This window comes from Zootoca vivipara, chromosome 15 (genome assembly GCF_965207765.1).
Source record: "Zootoca vivipara chromosome 15, rZooViv2.hap1.1, whole genome shotgun sequence".
In the NCBI taxonomy this organism is placed as follows: domain Eukaryota; kingdom Metazoa; phylum Chordata; class Lepidosauria; order Squamata; family Lacertidae; genus Zootoca; species Zootoca vivipara.
This window is the reverse complement of record NC_142598.1, coordinates 14,012,637-14,034,269: the sequence shown is the minus strand read 5'-3', so window position 1 is coordinate 14,034,269 and position 21,633 is coordinate 14,012,637. Positions and strand designations below refer to the sequence as shown.

Here is a 21,633-nt window from a genome sequence, read left to right as displayed (position 1 = left end):
TGGAAATTGAAGTCCAAAGTTTTCCAAATATGTTCACTGGCATATGTATTTAGGGATCATGGCAGTACCAGAAGTAGACATTGCTGTGCACCTGCCAAAGCTGGGGGTCCAGGGCCAGGTGCTTTCTCTCCTTGTTGGGGTGCTTGCCCCACCTAAGCATTCAAGTAGTGGCATAGAGTGTGGAGACAGAGCAGCATTCTTACCGCACCCTGCACTGCGCTTCACGGCAGTTGTAGAGATTGGACCCAGAATGGGTAGAAGGGATGTTGGTGAGCATAGGTTCCGGCTCCCTGGGGCCCTGGATGCCTGAGCCCCCACAAAATTCCCCAGACATCCACAATTTTTGGCAGCAGGGCCAGGCATGCTGCATGGCATTCATGGCCCCGGGCACCCACAATCGCGGGGCCAAGATGGCACTCCTGTTGGTGAGGAGGAGATAGGCTTACTTGCAGAGGCAGGCCATCTTACCCTAGGGCCTAGGGCCTTCCCAAACCTGGAACCCACACTGACAGATGCTAACACAATTAAACTTGGACCTAAATTTCATTCTCCCTGCTCCATCAAAGCTAGTAAATCTCCCTGATATGTTGGCCTTCCACATACATGAAGATGTTAACATGGTGAGTCCCTATGGGCTTTTTTATTTGTCCCATTTAGTGGTTCTCTAAGTAGCTGTGCTGATTTCAACCACACCAGCATAATAATTAGGAGCTGACTGTTTCTGGCGCAAATGAGAAGCAGCAGCTTTGTACAAGTAAATTCCCATGTGGATTGGTACTGCTCAGTTCCACTTCCAGGCAAGTACAGCATTGCAAGTTGAACTTATGAAATGGGCCTTAGAAGTTGCTGTTATGGAAGCAAGGGCATTTCTTGTCTGAATTAAGCAGTTGAAGGAAGAATCATACTTTAGCCTCACCCTTGTTCCCTTAGAAGTGCAGCATTCAGAAAATCATGGACAGCCAGTGTGGTGTAGTGGTTAAGAGCGGTAGACTCATAATCTGGTGAACCAGGTTCACGTCCCCGCTTCTCCGCATGCAGCTGCTGGGTGACCTTGGGCTAGTCACACTTCTCTGAAGTCTCTCAGCCTCACTCACCTCACAGAGTGTTTGTTGTGGGGGAGGAAGGGAAAGGAGATTGTGAGCCGCTTTGAGACTCCCTAGGGTAGTGATAAAGCGGGATATCAAATCCAAACTCCTCCTCTTCTTCATTGGACTCTTAATGGTTCTAGACTGGGCTGAAGCGAAGTCTGACTCGCTCTGGACTGAATATGGATTTGGTTGGGTAAGTAAAGCAGAGGTCTAAGAGTGTGGAGTCCCCCAGGAAAAAATGTTGGTGATAAAATTATCTTGAAGTTTGAACATTTCTGAAGGGTCCATTTTGTATTCATCAAAAATATTCATATTCACCTATTAACTAGTTTTCACAGAAAATTCCCCACTAGCTCAAGGAGTGTTTTGGTTGCAGTGGGCTCTGTACTGGGGCCTAGAAAAGCTTGACAACTCTCTAGAAATGTTCCTCACAATGCTAGTGTTCATTATAAGAGTACTTTGAAGGCTGTGAATGAAAATAAAAAGTTTACAATAGTAGTGCAGTGCTCACATAGACAAGTAGGCAAGCATTTTAACATGCAAGCAAGCGATAGGTGCCATAATTAAGTAAAAGCACTTGTTTGAAAACTCAGGAAATAGCCTTGGATATTTACTGGCATAACTAGTGCATGGTGATTTTGCTTTAAAAATTTTGAGGACGGGGTTTATAAAACCAAAACATCTATCATTGTGAATAAAACATGTTATGACTAATATGTCAAGCACGTATATCTAATCCATGCAATGTAACGTCATTTGCTTCAAAAGTTGAAATGCTTTCTGTTAACACTTTTTCTGCATATCATCAATTTGCTTTTGAACCATATTCCTCCTATTGTCGCTGTAAGCTTACTTGTTGTTTTTTCTTTCCTTTTCTTCATGCTGTCGTTTAGAGCCCTACAGAGAGACAAGTATGGGAGTAAAGCTAAACATTGCATATCAAATGTAATTTTTTTTAGTTCACTTTTTAATGCATCATATATCAATGATGTAGATATTTAAAACAGTTCATCTCTCACAATGCAGAAATCAAGAATTAAGCCATATTCTATAAATATTGATAGATATTAGATGCTTCTGTTGTGTCTATTTTTTCATTTTGTCTTTCATCCAGTATGTTTTAAGTTTTGTGTAATTGTGTGTGAGAATGAAATTTCTTTTATGTTAAAAACACTTTTTGTCTGCAAAGTCATACTGTTTTCTCATGTTGCTGTGGCATCTTTAATGAGAGCTGAACATTTTCAATGCAAAGCAATTGAAAATTGATTTATTTTCCTTTAAAAACAATATTGCAGCTAATAATTCTTTCTTCTTAGCAGAAGAAAGAAGGAACAATGTCTTAATGCAGAGCTGTGACCACTCTCGAGATTTTGCAACTACCTCTTGTTTTGCCCCTCAGATACTGTCGGTGATGGATAGATTTATACTGTGAAAATAAATGGCTCCATTCTTCATCTGTGATGGTTGTTCTATTTTTACCCATGAGTTTTTCTCTCTCTCTGTCTGAAACACAGATTTGATGTACATCTGGTAAATTCAAAATTAAAATGACCTTTTGGAGAAATTTCAATTCAGAGAAATGCCAAACTGCAATCCTAAGCACACATCCTGGCAGTTCTGCCTCACAGATGCAGACTGAATTCAGTATTTTCAGAAGGTACACTAACAGTGTATAAAAGGTTTTTCTTGCTGATATGGATGGCCAACATTTTGCCAACAAATTGCTTTTCTAATCCGGCAATGTTGGTTCAGCCTTGTCTGCTGTCTCTGGCAACAGCAGCTGAACTAACAGGAAGAGCAATGTGAAAGCATTAATCCTGTCTCATGTTTTGTGTGTGTCAAAAGGATTACAATATTAATTAAGGAAGCCCAGGTGGATCACCAGCATCTGATGTCTGACTTATTGTCTCCCATAGAGCATCTCACCCATATGGCTCCAGTGCAATTGCTCTTTCGACACTTCCAACCCGACTGTCTCTTAAATTGTGCAGGCTGCCTCAGTCTAATGCCTTGAACAGGACCAATTGAAGTTTACAAAGCAGTGGGCTAGCTTTTTTAGCTTCAAATAACACTTCCTCATGCTTAAATGTTAATAAAGGAAAAGAAGGAAGGGAGGATCTTGCATGTGCACAGCTGTAGGGCATGGTGTAAGTCCTGATTGCGGGGTGTTGCATCCTTAAGGAGGAAGCTTTTGTAGGCTATTTAGCTTACTTCGTGCTCGGTTGAAAAGTCCCAGGTTGCAGCAGAACATGCTGGAGCAAAGAAACAACAGCCCATCTCCCTTTGAAAAAATACAAACACCAGCATCTATACCCATCTCTCCCAAGCACTAATTGGAACTCATGGGTAAGGCAAAAGAGAAGTAATAAAGAAAAGGGGCAATGGTAGCCTTTATATCGCCAAAGCTGGGTGGAAGAGATTCCTTCTTTCCCCTGGGGCCTCTTGCCACATTGACAGCCATGTGCTGCAGCATGAAATTGTAAGCAGAAAGCTGCCATTGGAATGTGCCTTAAGAGCATTTTCCACACATGAGGCTTAAAGCAGTTATTGCAACCCAGTCTGGTTTGTAAAACACTTCAAAGGCTCTACTCTCCTCCAGTTGCTCATTCACCTTAACACCCACCTGAATAGCAAAGCTTAAAGGCAGATTGACAAAGGAAAATACTCAGATTCCCTGAGCTCCTACAACTTCACACCAAGAGGACAGTTTGAGATTTGGATTCCCCCCCACACACACACACACAGAATTAGCTCCCTGAGTTGCTTGTAGAAGAACTTCCCTCAAACTATTTCGGTACTCTGGGTGGGTGGGAATCAGGCCCAGTTTTCATTACAGTCCTTAATAAAAGTATGAAAAATGTATAATTGTACCAATACATGATATGTATTAGAAATATGTACAACTAACCTTACCAACGAAGGTTTCTTATTCCTAGGCAGTGTATATGCCTAATTTATTGCATGTAGATTCTGATGAAGCCTTGGAACATCTTTATTATACAGGCCTACCAGTGGTGAAACAAGCACCAAAAAGAATATATTAAATGCAAAACCCAACAGAAGTCAGTGTTAAATCTTTCAAAATAAGAAATTAAACCATCACAATTTTATTGTGTTGTTTCAAGAAGTTGCAGCAAAAATAAAATGACACATTCACAAATGCAGCTATTAAACACAATTCTATATATAGCAGTCACAACCAGTCTAAACTGACTAACAGGGTTGATCCTGTCCATGTTTATTACGACATTAGACTTGCTGAATCAATGGGACTTTATCTCAGGTAAGTAATTACAGTATAGGATTGTAGCCTTAATATGTATGCATAGGAAGTCTTTTAGGGTCAGGCCCTTTCAAGGCAGCTTTCAATATATCATTCACAATTGATTATGAAGTTTGGTTATGCAACCTCATTAATTCCAGGCCATTTTAAGAATTAATATTGTAACGTGCATGCTGAATTTAAAAAACAACGACCCCGCCTTGCATAACAGATATTCAGTTTCATTCAATTTATTTACTATATGCCACTTTTCCATGGTGGATTATGCCCAAAGCAGCTTATAATAAACATAAAAATGCAGCACCACAAAACTGAAAAAGAATTCATTACAAAATATATCAAATTCAACAAGCTGTTTTCAGTATTACAATGAAATGATAGTTGCAGTTAATATCTATCAAACAGAAACTTCAAGATTAGAATTAACTTGGGGAGTGGAATAGCAAGGTCTACTAATGCCAGCCTTGTTGCATTACAAGAGGCCCCAACAGTCCTGTTTTTATAATCTTGAGATGTCAGGGACTTGTTGATTTGCATGCAGCATAATCCCAGGCACAGTTATTTAAAAAGAAAAATAAAGAAATCCCACTGAGTTAAATGGGACCTGCTTTCTTCTAACTACACTAAGGATTGCAACCACACAGCTCGACCCTGGGCCTCTTTACTTGGAAATACCTCCCACTTTCTAATTGGCTACAGTCCTAGACACACTTGCAAAAATGACCCATTGAAAATAGTGGGGATTACTTCTGAATAAACAGGCAACTGTGTGACACATCATTTTGTTTGGACTAGTTATGATTGCTATGAATCTGAATTGTGGCAATAGTTGCTGCTGGGAAGGATTTTAAAAAATAATAACAATAGCAATACTACTTTTTAGGGCCAAGGTAGCTGAAATGCCAAGAGATTCATGACCAGATCTCTCACAGGTATTGTATTTTAAGACTGGGGAGGTGGCCATGGGAGCAGGCTTCTTTAAACCTTACTCTGGGCTGTGTTCTCAAATTCATTACCCTCCTCCAGGGAAAACTATAGTATATAGGTCAACTAGCAGCTCTGTGAGTGGTTTAACACAGGAAATGTGTGTGGAAGAAATGATTTAAAATCACTCCCCACCTGCATGTGGCTGCTTTAGGGAGAAAGGGTTGGGTATAATTTCAGGAAATAAATAAGTCAAAAGCAGTAAGAGATCTTATCGGGTTCCCTGGTGCCTTGTCAACCTTCACTCTTAAAGCAATACAATAAACTTGTGATGCAATTGTATATCTTAAATCTTCTTTGATTTAACTCAGAACAGCAATAACAATAACAAGCAATTAGATAGCAGTCATCTTGCAACACATTAGTTCTGCCACAGCTTGCAGATATTTTTCAGGGGTATAAAAGTTTCCATTCAGAATAATTTATTATATGCAGAAACAAACGAACTAGAGACAAAGTTAAATCGGTAATTGATAGAAACCTAGGAAGCTGGAATACAAGTCAGGCCATTGGCCTGTCTACAATACTATCTACACTGACCAACAGCAGCTCTGCAGAATTTCAGACTGGGGTATGTCCCAGCTGTATCTGGAGGGGCCGGAGAGCTGAGAGCTTCACCAGGAAAGCAGATGCTCTAGCACTGAGCTGCAACCATTCCCCACCTGGGCAACTCAGTTAACCCCAGTATGGTTGCTGAGCATGAGAAACTGAATTTTATCCTGGTGATTTGTATTTTATGTTTGCACCCTCCCTCCAAAATGCACTTTCTCAGGCTCTACATTTCTGTACTAAATCCAAACTGTTTTCCTTGACCCCAAACCCAGCAAGTTATGTATTCCTTTTTCTTTCCCTTTCCTCTTTCTTTCTTTCTCTCCCTCTCTCTCCTTTTTGCACGGTTATTGTATGATGTAGCAAAATAGTATAGCATTGCTCCTTAGGTCGCTAGGCATTTAGAGCAAGACCCACATGCATATATACCTTTTGGTACAAGTCAACCTTTCTTGTGTGATATTTTTCAGAGGGGCTTCTGAACAATGCCAGGGATACAAGTGTCATGGATACTCTACCACTGAATGGTAACCACGGCAATAGCTACAGCATTGCCAGCAGCGAGTACCTGAGCAACTGTGTGCAAATAATTGACCGTAGCTATAACCACAGTGAGACTGCCTTAGAGAAGAAGATCCTGAAAGAACTCACTTCCAATTATATACCTTCCTACCTGAACAACCATGAGTGCTCTAACGAACAGAACAGGAATCTGGTGAACAAATTCGTCAACAACCTAGGCAGCGGGAGTGGGGACGATGCCATCGTTCTCAATGACGCCACCTCCTTCAACCAAGAAGAGGCCCTGGGTTTGGAACTCATCCACGAGGAATCAGATGCGCCATTGTTACCCCCAAGGGTTTACTCTGCAGAGAACCACCAGCCTCACCATTACAGCAGGCGACGGATTCCGCAAGACAACAGTGAGAGTTTTTTCCCTTTGCTAACCAATGAGCACACAGAAGATCTCCAGTCCCCCAAAAGGGACTCTCTTTATACTAGTATGCCTGCTCTGGCCGGCATGCCTGCCGCAGAAAGCATCACCACCAGCACTCAGACCGACCTCCCGCCAGCCAAAAGTGGTGATGCTGATGACGTGTACTACAAGAGCATGCCAAACCTGGGCTCCAGAAACCATGTCCAGCAGCTACACACTTATTACCAGTTGGGGCGAGGCAGCAGTGATGGATTTATAGTCCCACCAAACAAGGATGGGACCCCGTCAGAAGAAACCTCCAAAGGACCAGCTCACTTGGTCACTAGTCTATAGAACATTAAGCAAACATTTTAACAAAACAAATGCCCCCCCCCCCCCGGTCCCACACCTGGATTACTGTTTGGAGTTAAATCAAAGCGGTGGTAATATTGTGTGTCCTCCTACTTCATGCTGTTCTAAACAACAAACAATTCTCATACCTTTTTAATGGAATTTGTAGGCCCACCCAGGAAGAATGCTAACTGCTGTGATTCTCTCACCCCACCCCACCCCGGCCCCTGTTGCCCCACCTAAGAAAGACTTCAGTATGCTAATTAAAGGGATGCACCAGGAAATGGTCCACTGTGTGGCCTTCTCAAATTATACTGTGTTTGTTTAAGCATCTTTGGGTGCTCTCTTTCTCTTATTACCAAGGACCTGATTTACAAAAGGCCATTTGAAACAACTAGCAATGATGCATCTAGATTGGAGTGCTGCACAAAACAGAAGCAAAAATAGCGAAACTGTTTATTCTGAATCTGTATCACATAATAGTTTTTTGGTCTCTCACCACTTGATTTAACCGCAGCTCACTTAGCTGTGGAGCAAACAAAACCTAATGAAATAGAAAGGGAGTCTGTAATTGTATGCTACACGGCATATTTTTATGTTTTGCTGTATTAACTGATGATAATTCTAATGGCAGAAAAAAATGGAACAATTCCTATGTAATGTACAGATACTAGCATTGCACATATAGTCTGCTTTTTGTTCCGCCAGAACTTGCGTCCCTGTTAATGTAGTGGAAAAACAAAACAAACTTTTTTCTGTTGTGCTGGTCTTGCAAGTTTGTCTACCAGTAGGAGCAAGATTTTTCATATATCCTTTTTTGGCCATTTTTCCATTAAAAAGAATTCACTGGGTAAAATAAAGTAATTCACTTTATAAAGATCTTTTTATCTCTCAGTTCAGTCACACGCACACTTCAGTAGTCTGAGATATATGAATATATATATAAATATTATATATATTTTCCGACACACTTTATTTCATTATTCAGTCTATAAATTTGCCAATAAGACCTTTCTCAAATTGGAAAACTGGATGAACCTTTATGTTTACAGTGCACAATCGCTTGAGATGCTGCATTTGTGGCAACAGACCTTCAGAGGGAGTCCTTCCTAGGAGTCTGGATATTATTAGAGAAATAATGGGGCTTCTGCATGTGAGCGCAATACCTCTGCAGGAGTCAAAGTCTAGTCCCCAAACTAGGAACTTGTACTGCAGTGGTGAAAAGCAAAAAATAAAAAAGACTGATTCATAGAAACTATTTAAAAAAGAAAATATAAAACCCTATTTTTAAGTGGTTTTAAATAAAAACCCTTCCTAACAGGAAATGTATTTATTTGACAAGATTTAAAGTAATGTAGGCCTTCCCAGGGGGTAAATTAGCAGCACAGATTCTACTTTTTTTTATTTATGATGCATTTTGTATGGTCGCCAAGTTGAATGACCTCATTACTAATATTTGTTGTAATAGTGAAATTTGTTTGCCAACCAATAAACAACTGATTACGATTTAGAAGGCACTGTATATATGTCCTGTACAATCAGTCTCTCCTAATTTATCTCCCTCTTTCCATCTTCAGCAAAAGGAGTTCAGCTCTTTTGGAGCTGAAGGTAGCTATGCAAATAAAAGGATTATTCAGCACAGAATTATGCAGAGAGGATCTGGGGGAAAATTAAGCCAAAATTCTAGAATGATGAGGCAGGCATGGGAAATATCTTGTTTTATACTGGAGGCTTCTGTTATTGTTTGCTTTTGCAGTAGCATTTCATATTAAGAGGACTTCAGACTATATTTTTCATCATACTTTTTTATACGTGGTCCATCCTGTGTGTAGCTTTTGATGATATCAATAACGATATCAATAACGATGTGGGACAAACTAGACGTGGCATCCTTTTCATAAATGCAATTAACTTGCCTTTAATTACATATATGTATCTAAACAGCAACCAAGGGTGATTCTAAGCAGCCTCAGGAGTGTATATTGTGGGAGAAATTAACTTTGAGTGGGTTCACATTACTGTGAAGTTATTTTCCCACAGCACTTTCTTTCTTTCTTAGCTGTTCACATGAGCTCGGCTTCATTTCATTTCTGTTTGTGTTCACACCAGGGAATGTGGACTGAGTGGGGATGTCTTTATCCTGGGCAAAAGTGTTCACACCTTGGCTAGAGACCACTTGGTGTGAAGCTGGTTTGAGAAACAGCACATCAAACAGTAGTAGCTTGTAACAAAGAACAGGGCACACATGCATTTTGGATAACAGTCCTGTGAGCATGGGTTAAAAGCCCAGCAACGGAAACTCAGTTTACACTGCTAAACGGGAGTGTGTGAACACAGCCTCCCTGTTTATGCCAGGAGCCCCCCCCCCCAAAAAAAATTCCTCTCTGAAACAGCTGTTTGCATTTCAAGGGGAGCTCTCAGTGGCTCCTGTTAAAATGCAGGCAGACAGACACATCAGAGAGGAAATTTCTGTCAGGATGGTGATACGGGGGGGGGGGGGAGAGTTAAACTCCCCATTCCCCACCCATGGTTGCTGAGGCTCCCCCTTGGCTGTTTTGTACAGCAAAAAGTGCACATTGATTGCATTCTTGACACTTCTAGCTTGATCCTGTATTGTGTCAAAGAGAAAAGGAAACTCCTGCGAAGCCTCTCCAAGATCCTTTGTGTTTTTATGTTTTAGTGCTTGGCATTTGTTAATTGTGTTATCTGGAAAGGAGGCATTAGTCTCAATTGCTTGAGCGCTGGAAAAAGGCCCTCTACATTTCAGGAGGAGATGAAATAGCAGTGCTGAGTTGTATCCTCTGGAGAGATGTTGACAGAACCCCTCTGGCATTCCACTCCCCAACCTAAGTGCTCTTTTGTTGATACTTGCTTGCAGGATTTTGCAAAATAAATAAAAAAAATCCACCCAGTTGTACTTGAAGTTTATTTATTGAGAGAGAGGAATTAAATGACTGTTCCAGTGGGCTAAGTAGGGAAACGTTTAGAATAAATCCACAAACTGAAACAAGTGGTTTAGGAGATGATTTCTGGTTAATATAAAAGGCCACCTTTTGTGACAACAGTGTGCAAATGCTTCTAGGAACATCTCAGAATTCAGTGAACAATTAAGTGAACTCTCATGAGAACAGAAAAGACGCTTATGTTTTTCCATATCCATTTCTTTAGCCCTGTGCAGATGGTCGTCATGGCATGAAGAGGAGTGGGGCTGCACTTGTGGGCCCATCTCCAACCTCACATGGTGCAAAGAAGCCCACTAGAACATGGAGAGTTGGGGAGCATAGCCACCTGCACCTCCTACTCTCTAGCCCCTGCCTCTTTGATTGTCATTTGCACAGGGCTATTATTTTACTGCTGTTTTATTATCTCAGTGTGTCATTAGAGGAGGTGCCCAAACTACAGGGAGATGTCCCTGCATGTTGCCTCGTATGTCTAAGAAGCCTTTATCCAGGTTTCCTGGCAAACATGAGCCCTTCATGCATTCCCTTTGCTCTAGCATGGAAAGTCCCTATGCATGCACAACTGTACACATTTTGGGACCTGTTTTAGGCATTTAGCAGAATGGAGCCTCTGCACTTACCCACACAGGGCCTGATTAAGACCTTTAGAGGTCCTAAGCATTTAAAAGATTTTAGTGTCTATGGGGACACTAATATAATCTAATTCAATAATACCTAATTCAAAATATAAACAATAAAACTGTAAAATAAAATTTTATTTTTTGAAATGCAACAAAACCTACGGTAAGATGGGAAATGATGTTTATTTTTGTATACTTCCACTTTATTTATATTTGAAAAATTTTCTCCCACTTTTTCTAATTACAAAGCCTTTGATCAGCTCATTCAAACTAATCTTACATAACACATCTGCTTCTATACTTAGCAAAGATAAGGCATCCAGCCTGCCTTGATGCATAGTTGTTCTGTTAGGATTTTTAATATACTTCAACTGAGAAAATGAACATCCAGCTGAGCAATTTGTGACCATTAAAGTAAAAAATGTGGCAATGGAGAATTTCTGTGGTGCCCCCCCTTCCCTTGATGCCCTAAGCACATGCCTTTTTTTTTTAATGCTTAGCGGTTAATTCAGCCCTGTACCTGAACACCACACGTTCAGTGGGACTGCATGAAAAAGCTATGATCCACTGAAGCAGTAGTTACGAACTGACTGGTACTGTGTTCCTGTAACAAGAAGGTTCTGACTACATAGTTATTTCAGATAAAGAAGCTCCCATGAGATGGCTGCAGTTGCCAACTGCAAATATGGCTTAGTGTAGAGTGGCAGATACTTATGCTAAACTCTAGGACTCCAAGCAGAATCCAAGCCCCCTTGATTCTTCAATGCTGTCTGTTTCTTATCTCCCAGGCCATAAAGACAAACAGCCTTTGCTTGAGGACTAAAATCATGATGTTTCAAAATCATTGTTTTAAACTGCTGTGAAATTCTTTGCAGATTCATAAAATAGACACTTATCCACACCACACCCACATTGCTTTATGATACTTGATAGCCAGATGTTAGAAGCATGAATTAAGGACATTGTACTGAACATGACAGAGAACTTGCTGGAAACTTGGCCAACTGATAGTAAGTTCTTGGTCCTGCAACAAAATGAGCTACACTGCAGGGCTGTCGAAAGGCACTGCCTCCCTGCAACAGTCCCTTCCAACTTGCAATTTTTATTTTACTATTCATTATCTTCCATTTATATCGTGCCTACTTTCCTTCATGGAACACAAGGGGCATTGCATGTGGTTGTCAGGCACTGACCAGACCTAGACATGCTTAGCTTGAGAATGTTGGTGTCCTCACCATGGAAGAATAAAAAACTCCATCCCCAGAGCCAGTTTACAAATAGCCATGAAGTTACATACCCAGAAAATAAGATTGTTCTTTCTATGCTGCTTTTATCATTAGAGCCAAGTTTGCATGTAACTCTAAGCCAAATCATGGCTTAATGAGAATACTGTATGTGTGTGGGTTCCCAGAAGGAAGGCCATGTTTCCATCTGCTTCTGTGAGCTAGGATGGTTTAGCTTACTGTGTCTTTTCAAACCCGGATTTGTGCTTTGTCCCGCATCAGACAAAGTGCAAGCTGTAATCAAGGTTTATTCTTTGGAAAGGAATGCCCTGAAATCAGAAATCTGCAGACCTAGGAAGAATGCACTGCAAAGAACCATCCTGCCACCTTCAGAGAGAGAGAGAGAGAGAGAGAGAGAGAGAGAGAGAGAGAGAGAGAGAGAGAGAGAGAGAGAGAGAGAGAGAGAGAGAGAAGGCAGAGCCGATCAGCAACAGAAGTACACAGTCATTAGCCTCTGGAAAGAAACAGGATGAGACCTAGAAGCAAGATAGAGTAGCATGGTGACCAAGACCCACCTGCATGCCTACCCACTGACTAACATGTGCTACAACATGCTGGCTTGTCTGCTTAGTTCAGCCAGTGCTCTCAGGATGGTGGTGTGAGTGCAAATCCAGCACAGCTAAGCAGCAGCTCCCTAGCTCTTCGGCCTTTTCTGTCATGGCACCCAGGCCCTGCAACTCCCTGCTTTTAAATATGTGCCTTGCACAAACTCTCAGTGTGGTTAGAAGGCGTGCTGAGGTGCATTTTTTAAAACCAAGCTTCCGGGAATTCCTATTCATTGTTTACCCTTCTTTTAATACAGTAATGTTATATTATGTGTGCTTTTAAAGACTTGGATTCGTTTTGAGTCTGTTTATTTATTACACTGGTTTCCCCCTGCCCACCCTTGGACCTATTGGTGATGAGTGGGCAATAAATACATTTAAATAACCAAAGAGGTCAGGTCCCAGACTGCCCAGAGGCCTGTAGGCTTAGCTACCGAGAATATTGTGCAGCTGATCTTAGAGTTGGTACTTAGGGGAAGGGGACGGGAAGCAGAATGAGATGGTAATATATATACAGTATTTATATCCCGTCCATCTGGCTGGGTATCCCCAGCCACTCTGGGCAGCTCCCAACAGAATATTAAAAGCACAATAAAACATCAAACATTAAAAAACTTCCCTAAACAGGGCTGCTTTCAGATGTCTTCTAGAAGTCAGATAGTTGTTTATTTCCTTGGCATCTGGTGGGAGGGTGTTCCACAGGGCGGGCGCCACAACCGAGAAGGCCCTCTGCCTGGTTCCCTGTAACCTCACTTCTTGCAGGGAGGGAACCGCCAGAAGGCCCTTGGTGCTGAATCTCAGTGTGCGGACTGAACAATGGGGGTGGAGACGCTCCTTCAGGTACACTAGGCCAAGGCCATTTAGGGATTCAAAGATCAGCACCAACAGTTTGAATTGTGCTCGGAAACGTACTGAGAGCCAAAGCACAGCTTTGGGGTGGGGATGGAGGGCTTTTCAAAGACAAGTAGTGTGTGTGTGTGTATGTGTGTGTGTGTGTGTGTGTGTGTGTGTGTGTGAGAGAGAGAGAGAGAGAGAGAGAGAGAGAGAGAGAGAGAGAGAGAGAACACTTACACAGTAGTCACTCGTTTAAGAATATTTTCTGTCATGATCTAGGGGTGGAGGGGGGACACTTAAGGGACGTTTCAATTTTCTCTACATTTTCCTGTTTTCAAATAGATTTTTTTTGTCTTGTAAGACCTGGCAGCCTACCTGTTTAAAACGTTTGTCCTGAATCACCCACTTTCCCAAAAGTAGTCACTCTAGAGAAATCAGTATTGCTGAATTCAGAAATGTTGAAATTATTGCATTTATCTGCAACTGACCTTTTTATTACGTTATTATTTTGTCCTGCAAGAAGAGCACTGACCATTTGGGTTTTGTTTAAATTAAATTGCTATGCATTGCCATCTTCTGCTTTGCCTACAATGTGACTGCAGATACCCACAAGATAAAGAGCAGCTATGGGAAGATTTTCATTGAGGAAGCCACCCTGGAACTTCACACAGACGCTAAACAAACACACTCTTTCAGAATCACAGTCATCTGTCTAATCTAATCCTTTGTGAAAACATAGTAATGCATATTGTAAAGATATATTTAAAAAGAAACATGCTCAGTTCACAATCAGTGTGCTTCAGAAGCCAGTGCATGACAGGTTATTGCAGTTTGAGTGGATATCACGGACAGTCACCATAGAGATTTTAAAAATCTGCTTAAATTGCTTTGTGTGGGAAAATAGAGGAATTTTACTCACTGTAAAGAGGGCATACCAATTTCCTGAAGAACATCCATCAAGGCAGGAGGCAAGGTTTACTAATGGTTGACTCTTTCCAGGGAGGGCCTCCCACAGTTCCCAAGACCAGACTAGGGAGAAAAGAGAAGCCCAAAATGCAGATGAGAACTAACACCAGGCAAAGAGCAACATGCCAAAAGGGTGAAATGCAAAACTTTTATAGGGAAAGGGCAGAGAGGAAAGTAAGACTGATAATACTCCAGCTAATCTCCCCACATGACCTCCATTTCTTCCTCTGGCAGTGGAGGTAGAACATAGCCATCATAGCTGAGACCATATAACACCGGTCCTGAAAGACCTACATTGTCTCCCAGTACATTTCCAAGCACAATTCAAAGTGTTGGTGCTGACCTTTAAAGCCCTAAATGGCCTCGGCCCAGTATACCTTAAAGAGCGTCTCCACCCCAATCGTTCAGCTCGCACACTGAGGTCCAGCTCCGAGGGCCTTCTGGCAGTTCCCTCACTGCGAGAAGTGAGGTTACAGGGAACCAGGCAGAGGGCCTTCTCAGTAGTGGCACCCGCCCTCCCATCAGATGTCAAGGAAATAAACAACTGTCTGACTTTTAGAAGACATGTAAAGACAACCCTGTTTAGGGCAGCTTTTAATGTCTGATGTTTTATTGATTTAATATTATTATTATCATCATCATTAATTCTGTTGGGAGCCGCCCAGACTAGCTAGGGAAACCCAGCCAGGTGTTTCGCTCTGCAAGCATCCCTTTTCTAACAGCTTTGGGAGGTGTGTTTTTAAAAGGAAATAAAAACCTGGAAGGCCTGTTTGGCCAATAACCAGAGCAAAACAGGGAAGAGGGGAGAGAATGTGTGCATATACAGTTTTCGAACCTCGGAAAATCAGTCATCCTTACGCAGCCGTAGATATACTGAAGCTAGCTCTTCAAGCCTAGCTTGTCTTTGCCCATGTTGGGCACAGCTCAACATGGTTAGGTATGCAGTGTTTGGAATGGAGGCCAGAGGAAGGGAGTGGTATGAAACACATTGTTGGACTACAACTCCCATTACCCCTAACCATTAGCCCATAGCCTCCACCATTTCTCTAAAGAAAATAGGTACATCAAATTCTATTATTATTATTATTATTATTATTATTATTATTATTATTATTATCCCACCCATCTGACTGGGTTTATAAAAGCAAAATACAGTGGTACCTCTGGTTAAGAACTTAATTTGTTCCAGAGGTCCGTTCTTAACCTGAAACTGTTCTTAACCTGAAGCATCACTTTAGCTAATGGGGCCACCTGCTGCTGCCGCCGCGCCGCACAATTTCTGTTCTTATCCTGAAGCAAAGTTCTTAACCTGAGGTACTATTTCTGGGTTAGCGGAATTTGTAACCTGAAGCGTTTGTAACCCGAGGTACCACTGTAAAACATGAAACATGAAAAAACCTTCCCTATACAGATTACCTTCAGGTGTCTTCTAAAGGTTGTACAGTGAGGGGGAAAGGTATTTGATCCCCTGCTAAATTTGCCCGTTTGCCCTCTGACAAAGAAATGACCAGTCCATAATTTTAATGGTAGGTTTGTTGTAGCTGTGAGAGACAGAATAACAACAGGGAAACCCCTCAGAAACCCAGAAGACAAAAGTCACGGAAATAAGCTGTAGCAGGATTTCTACGCATGGGCCGTGCCGTGTGGAGCCCTTCCCGCTGGAACAAGACACCCCCTCGAAAATAAGCCTTAGTGTGTCTTCTTGAGGAAAAATAAATATAAGACAGTATCTTATTTTCGGGGAAACACCTGTGTCTTTTACTTTCTCCAGAGCCCCTCTATCACAGTCCCTATGCCCATGTCACTTGCATGGCACTCCTCATAGGGCTTCTTCTATGGGCAGAGTGGGTGCGATCATTGAACTGAGTGACACCCGCCATTTCCACAGGAGCCGGCAGGCATAGCTTTTCAGATCCTTTCAGACACCCGTTTTGGCAGAGTAGCTAAATTGCAGCTAGGAAGCCAAATCATGTGCAGTACTAACTCTTTTCTTGAAATCAAAACAATGTCCAAATACTTGTTAAAAGTAGGAGAGGGAGTTATCCAATGCTGCTGCTTCTTCAGTGTTCATGGAGGTGCAGCCATTGCCCTCACACCAAACAAAATGGAGAAAGACATTTTAAAAAACAACAACAACCTCCCCTGTGACCAAAATTAACCAAGAGCGCAAGAGTTACTGGGGAACACAGCAGAACGAAACACACAGTAATGTGGTTTAAGCATTCCCAATTTCAGTACGTTAAATCACTATACTTAGCAACCAACCCCCTAACCCAGGGAAGCCGTGGGGCGACTCCTGCCTTTCCCACCTCCCTGGCATCTCATGCAAGTTCTACCTCAGACTCACGGTGTGTGTTTTTGGTGGTGCTGTCCTCTTCAGTGGGCGCCATTGCTGCTGCCACTCTTCTTCCTCAAGACACGGCTGAGGCAAAGAGGAGCAGAGTTTTCTCTCACCCTCACTTGCCCAGAGCAGGGGGCAAAGGCACAGCAGGGAAGGCAAGAGCCTGGTAAGTCTTTGCTCTCCTCCGTGGTGGAGAAGGCAATGTGGGGCGAGGCAAGCTGGCCCTGAGGGAAAAGGCCGCTTTGGGGAGGTGGCAGCAGGATTCAAACAATCTTTGCAGGCGCCTTCTTGCCTCTCTCTCCTAGCAACGTGCATCTTGAGGCAGCCGACTTTCCAAGCCACGCGGTGGCCCCACAGAGTACCAAACGTCATGGCCTGGGCTCCCCTATACCACACGCAATGAGTTCAGAAGGCCCATATGCCTTTCCCTGTCGGGCTTTTGAGGTAAAGAGGGAGAAGTCCAACTGAAATAATAGGAAAAGCAAATGTGAAAAGGCACACAGAGGCCTTTTCACCACTGCAGCTTGCTGTTACAGATCTCTGCTGAGAGACAACCTCCTGGTTGCTAGGCAGGGCCTATCTGAGTCCTTCTGGGAATCCCTCCCAGGATAGAGTCAATTATTATTTGGTCCTGCCACCTGCCTTAACAGGAGGGTATATCCCTTCCTGCCTCAGCGAACCAAGTAAAATATACTTGGTATATTTGTATATAGCTGTATATAAAATATAAAGATATACAAGAGTTTTCATACCTCCAGTAGTGGTAGTAGTAGTAGTAGTAGTAGTAGTAGTAATCAGTGGTTTTCCCCCTAAAAAAAATGTATAGGGGTGTTCTCATTTTACTACTCATATTGAAATACTGCCCTTCAATGAGGCCAAACTTAGATTCACAAAATGTTTAGGGGTATGCATACCCCTGCGCCCCCCCCAGAAAAAAACATAATAATAATAATAATAATAATAATAATAATAATAATAATAATAATAATAATAATAAATAATAATAATAAATAATAATAATACCTAAGTTCACAGAGCATGTTACAACATTAAAGCACAGCATTTCAGCAACGTATTATAACAACCTAAAATTACAAAAGCAAGGTGGATCCTAAAAATATACACCTCAAATGTCAAAAGCCAGGGCAAAAAGGTTTGGACACTTTTGTATGTGAAGGAGGGAAGGGTAAGCAACACCCTATTCCTTACTAATATGGATGCATAGGGCAGTTAGAGGCAGAAGAGGGTGGGGATTGTATATATACACACACACACTGCTCTGAGGTTTCATTACAATCAAATAGTATATGAATCTTGTGAAATGAAATAAAAAACAAGACCCGAAATATGAAAGTAGTACTGTATTGAACTCTCCAAACATATTAATCAAAAAATAAATATGCAATTAAACAATAGCGTAATATACTGTATACAGTATTTGAAGACAGAATACTGCTTGAAAGTATGTTTTCATAAATTAGTCCATTTTGACTAATTAGTCTTGTCCATTTAATCTAGTATCCCTGGGAAGAATGATAGCACCACATTCCTAAGGAAATGTATTCAAGGCCCTCATGTACATTACTGGCTGAGAGAAGTTAATTTGCCTCTGCAGCTGCATTTTCATTGGATTGCTAGCTGTAAGCACAACTTGCTAGAATATATGTGGCATAATTATACAAAAACATTTTAAACTGTACAATAAACACACTTCCCCTTCAGTGTGTGGTGTCTGACAGGGAATTTGTGCAGCTCAAAAATCTTTCTAAGACACCATTATATCAAAAGGGAGCAAAAAAATAATAATCTACCGGCTTGCTGTTCAATACAAAAGCGGGCATATTGAAGCACTCTTTACTTTATTGGCAAGGTTGGCAAGGTCACAGATGAAAGCAAGAAAGAATAATCTTCCAGCTCTGATTCTTGGACAACCCGAATTCAAATCTGCCTAACTGTATTCAGCAAAGGATCCTGAAGGAATTAGCTAGGATCATTGCAGAACCGCCTGTTACCTTGCAGAAAAATACTAGTGTAGATTCACAGGTACATGTTCCAAAATGGAAAGAAGGAAGACTCAGAAAGCTGTGGTCCTACTACTTGATTTCTATAGCTGAAAAGATACTAGAACAAAGTGCTAATACATGAGGACTTAGATTAAAATTGACTTAGAAAGACATGCTGACTGCTACTAATCATGCCAGAACCAACTTCCTTTCTGAAAATTAACTGATTTAGTAAACAAGGAGAGTGATGTGGAATATACTGTACAGTATCTTTTTAAATATATAATTTTATTTTTCATTTTCAACTTTTACAAACATTTTAGCCAGAGAAACAAGATCTTTACAAATCTACTTTACCTTCCACTCAACTGTAACTGAACTCCAAAATTCTGTTTGCACTAGTCACCTATAGGCAGCGCTGGCCCATCTATGAGGCAAGGTGAAGCAACAGCCTCAGGCAGAAGAATCTACAGATCTTTACCCCCCCCCCCCGCTCCTGATGTGCATCTTCACTCACCCTTTCTTCCTTTGTGGAGCGGTGCACCATTTTGTGGTTTACCTCAGGGGCCAAAATGTCTTGGGCTGGCCCTGCCTAAGGCATCACCATGCTAAATCTTCAGAAACATACACTAGAAGTGAACACTGCAGTAGCTGGAAATCCACTTGGAAAGCATGGTTATAAAGGGACCAGTACTGGACTGGGATGTACAGAATATAGGAATGAGTCAGGAATAAAACTGGTTAGGTGATAGAAGATATAGAAACCGACAGCTGTTAACAAGCTGAACAGACACCAACAACACAGTTCTGTGCCACAAAAGGCCAGGCCACATTCAAGGTTTTATCATAATTACAAGATTCAGAAATTAAAACCCCAGCCCAATTAAGCCTTTATTTGTACAGCATTCACCTATAGGAATTCAGAACGACTGAAAAAGGTTTAGAAGCACAGGCAGAGAAGCTGGAATCATTCAGCCTAGGGAAAGGAGGAAACGGGTTGAAAATTTTCAAATATTTAAAAGGATGTCAAAAAGAAGAGGAGGGATCCTTTGCTCCATACCCTGAGGACTGGCTGGTAAGCAATGCACTCAAATTATTATAGCAGAGCTAAGATATCTCCCTTCTCCAGCAGATTGAAAATGCCATTTCTAAAAGCTCATCTCTCTGACACATGGCTGTAAGAATATCTGCTGGTTCCCTGCAGCTTTTGCATCAACCTCAGGCTTCAAATCTTTTTTTTAAAAGCTCTCCACCAATTTGCCTCCAACTCCCAGTTTGCTTGGCAACACTCCACATGCCTTTCCATGGTGATCACCAGGCTCCAACAGGAACATTTGAATGGCTTAGGACAGGCATCCCCAAACTGCAGCCCTCCAGATGTTTTGGCCTAAACTCCCATGATCCCTAGCTAACAGGACCAGTGGTTGGGGAAGATGGGAATTGTAGTCCAAAACATCTGGAGGGCCAAAGTTTGGGGATGCCTGGCTTAGGATGTCAATGATCACCACTTTCCACCATCATCAATGATCATCATCATCCATTCAAGGTCATGGCTTGCTCAGGTGTGGGAAGCAGAAGGTTCACAAGAAGGCAAGGCATTGCTGTGTGGGTATTGGGGGGGTAGTCTTGCTGGTATTTCAAGTACACCTATACCTCAGGTTGCGATCGCTGCGGGTTGCACGTTTTCGGATTACGGATGCGCCAAACCCGGAAGTATCGGAACAGATTACTTCCGGGTTTTGGCACTCGCGCCTGCGCAGAACCGCTAAATTGCACATGCGCAGAAGCGTCTAATTGCATCACGCGCATGCGCAGATGCGGCACTGCGGGTTGTGAACGTGCCTCCCACACAGATCACGTTTGCAACCCGAGGTTCCACTGTATAAGTGTTCCCATTTTTTAGATGCTATATACTGCAGTGTAGCCAGAACATTTGGGGTCCAAAGCTGACAGGTACCACTGACAAGTCACATTCTGTGCCACGACCATTACAATGATGGGTGTTGTGATGAAATGGGAACACTCCAAAGAGCTTTCCCACACCCGTTCCCTTGCCCAACTGCAAACCAACAACTCTGCGGTGTCGCCACTGGTCTTAATCTCTGGTACTTGCTGCCGCCACCCTTTCTCTTGCAGCCCAGATGGAAGGGGACCTGGGATCCACCAATGCAATTGCTTTTAAAAAGGTCAGTGCACCCAGCACCCCTCGGTTCAAACTACTCACAAATTGCTCAGGGAAACAGGGCTAGCTTCCAGATGCCTTATCCTAGTCCAAGACCAAAGCAGCTTGCTCATTTCCCTGGCAGAGCCCCCCTAAACCAGGGGCGAAACTAAACTTATTTCACCAGGCTCAAAGATCCAGTTTGGCACCCCCTATATTGATTTGCGCACACACATACACACACAAGCTGGGAGCCTCAATGGTGCTCCTCTGGAGGCTTTACCCAGGGCAAAAAAAAAAAACCCTGGCTCTGCCTAAACTTCCTAAAACCCAAGAACTCTGAGAGCAATGCATCCTGTGTTTCCCAGACAGTTCACTTATGAGTTATTCAGAGGGAAAAGGCAGCCCACACTTCCTGGGTGTCTCCCAGTTCTCAGAAGAGCAACTCTGGTTGTAAACCTTTAGTACAGTAGTATGAATTCCAAGCATCTAGGAACCTGGAGATTCTCAACCTGAGGTTGGCAATCACACACAACTTCAGTGGCCAAATGGCCAAAGTTTATTAAACGCAAAAAGAAAAGGGAAAGCAGACAGAAGGTCAAAACAGAATACAAAACAGACCAGAACCAGAACACTGTGGCTCCAAAGCTAATCTTAGCCATGTGACTGCAATACAATGATTCCAATTCAGTTAAACCAGAGGAGGAACTTCTGTGTTGTGGCATCCATAGAAATAAGGAGAACATCAG

General features: G+C 42.2%; 1 protein-coding gene across 5 annotated transcripts in view; it reads left to right on the top strand.

Annotated features, from left to right (window-relative positions):
• ADGRL3 (adhesion G protein-coupled receptor L3) overlaps positions 1 to 21,633 on the top strand; it is a 506,197-nt gene that overhangs the window by 473,212 nt on the left and 11,352 nt on the right. For 3 of the 5 annotated variants that reach the window (XM_088658773.1, XM_035097281.3, XM_060268955.2), the window contains one exon: positions 6,375 to 8,677. The exons of the other annotated variants lie outside the window; for them this stretch is intronic. In XM_088658773.1, the coding sequence (XP_088514899.1) occupies positions 6,375 to 7,174 (800 nt within the window). In that variant the 3' untranslated portion in view covers positions 7,175 to 8,677. Of the gene's footprint in view, positions 1 to 6,374; positions 8,678 to 21,633 lie in introns of those variants that run through there. 5 annotated transcript variants of the gene reach the window in all.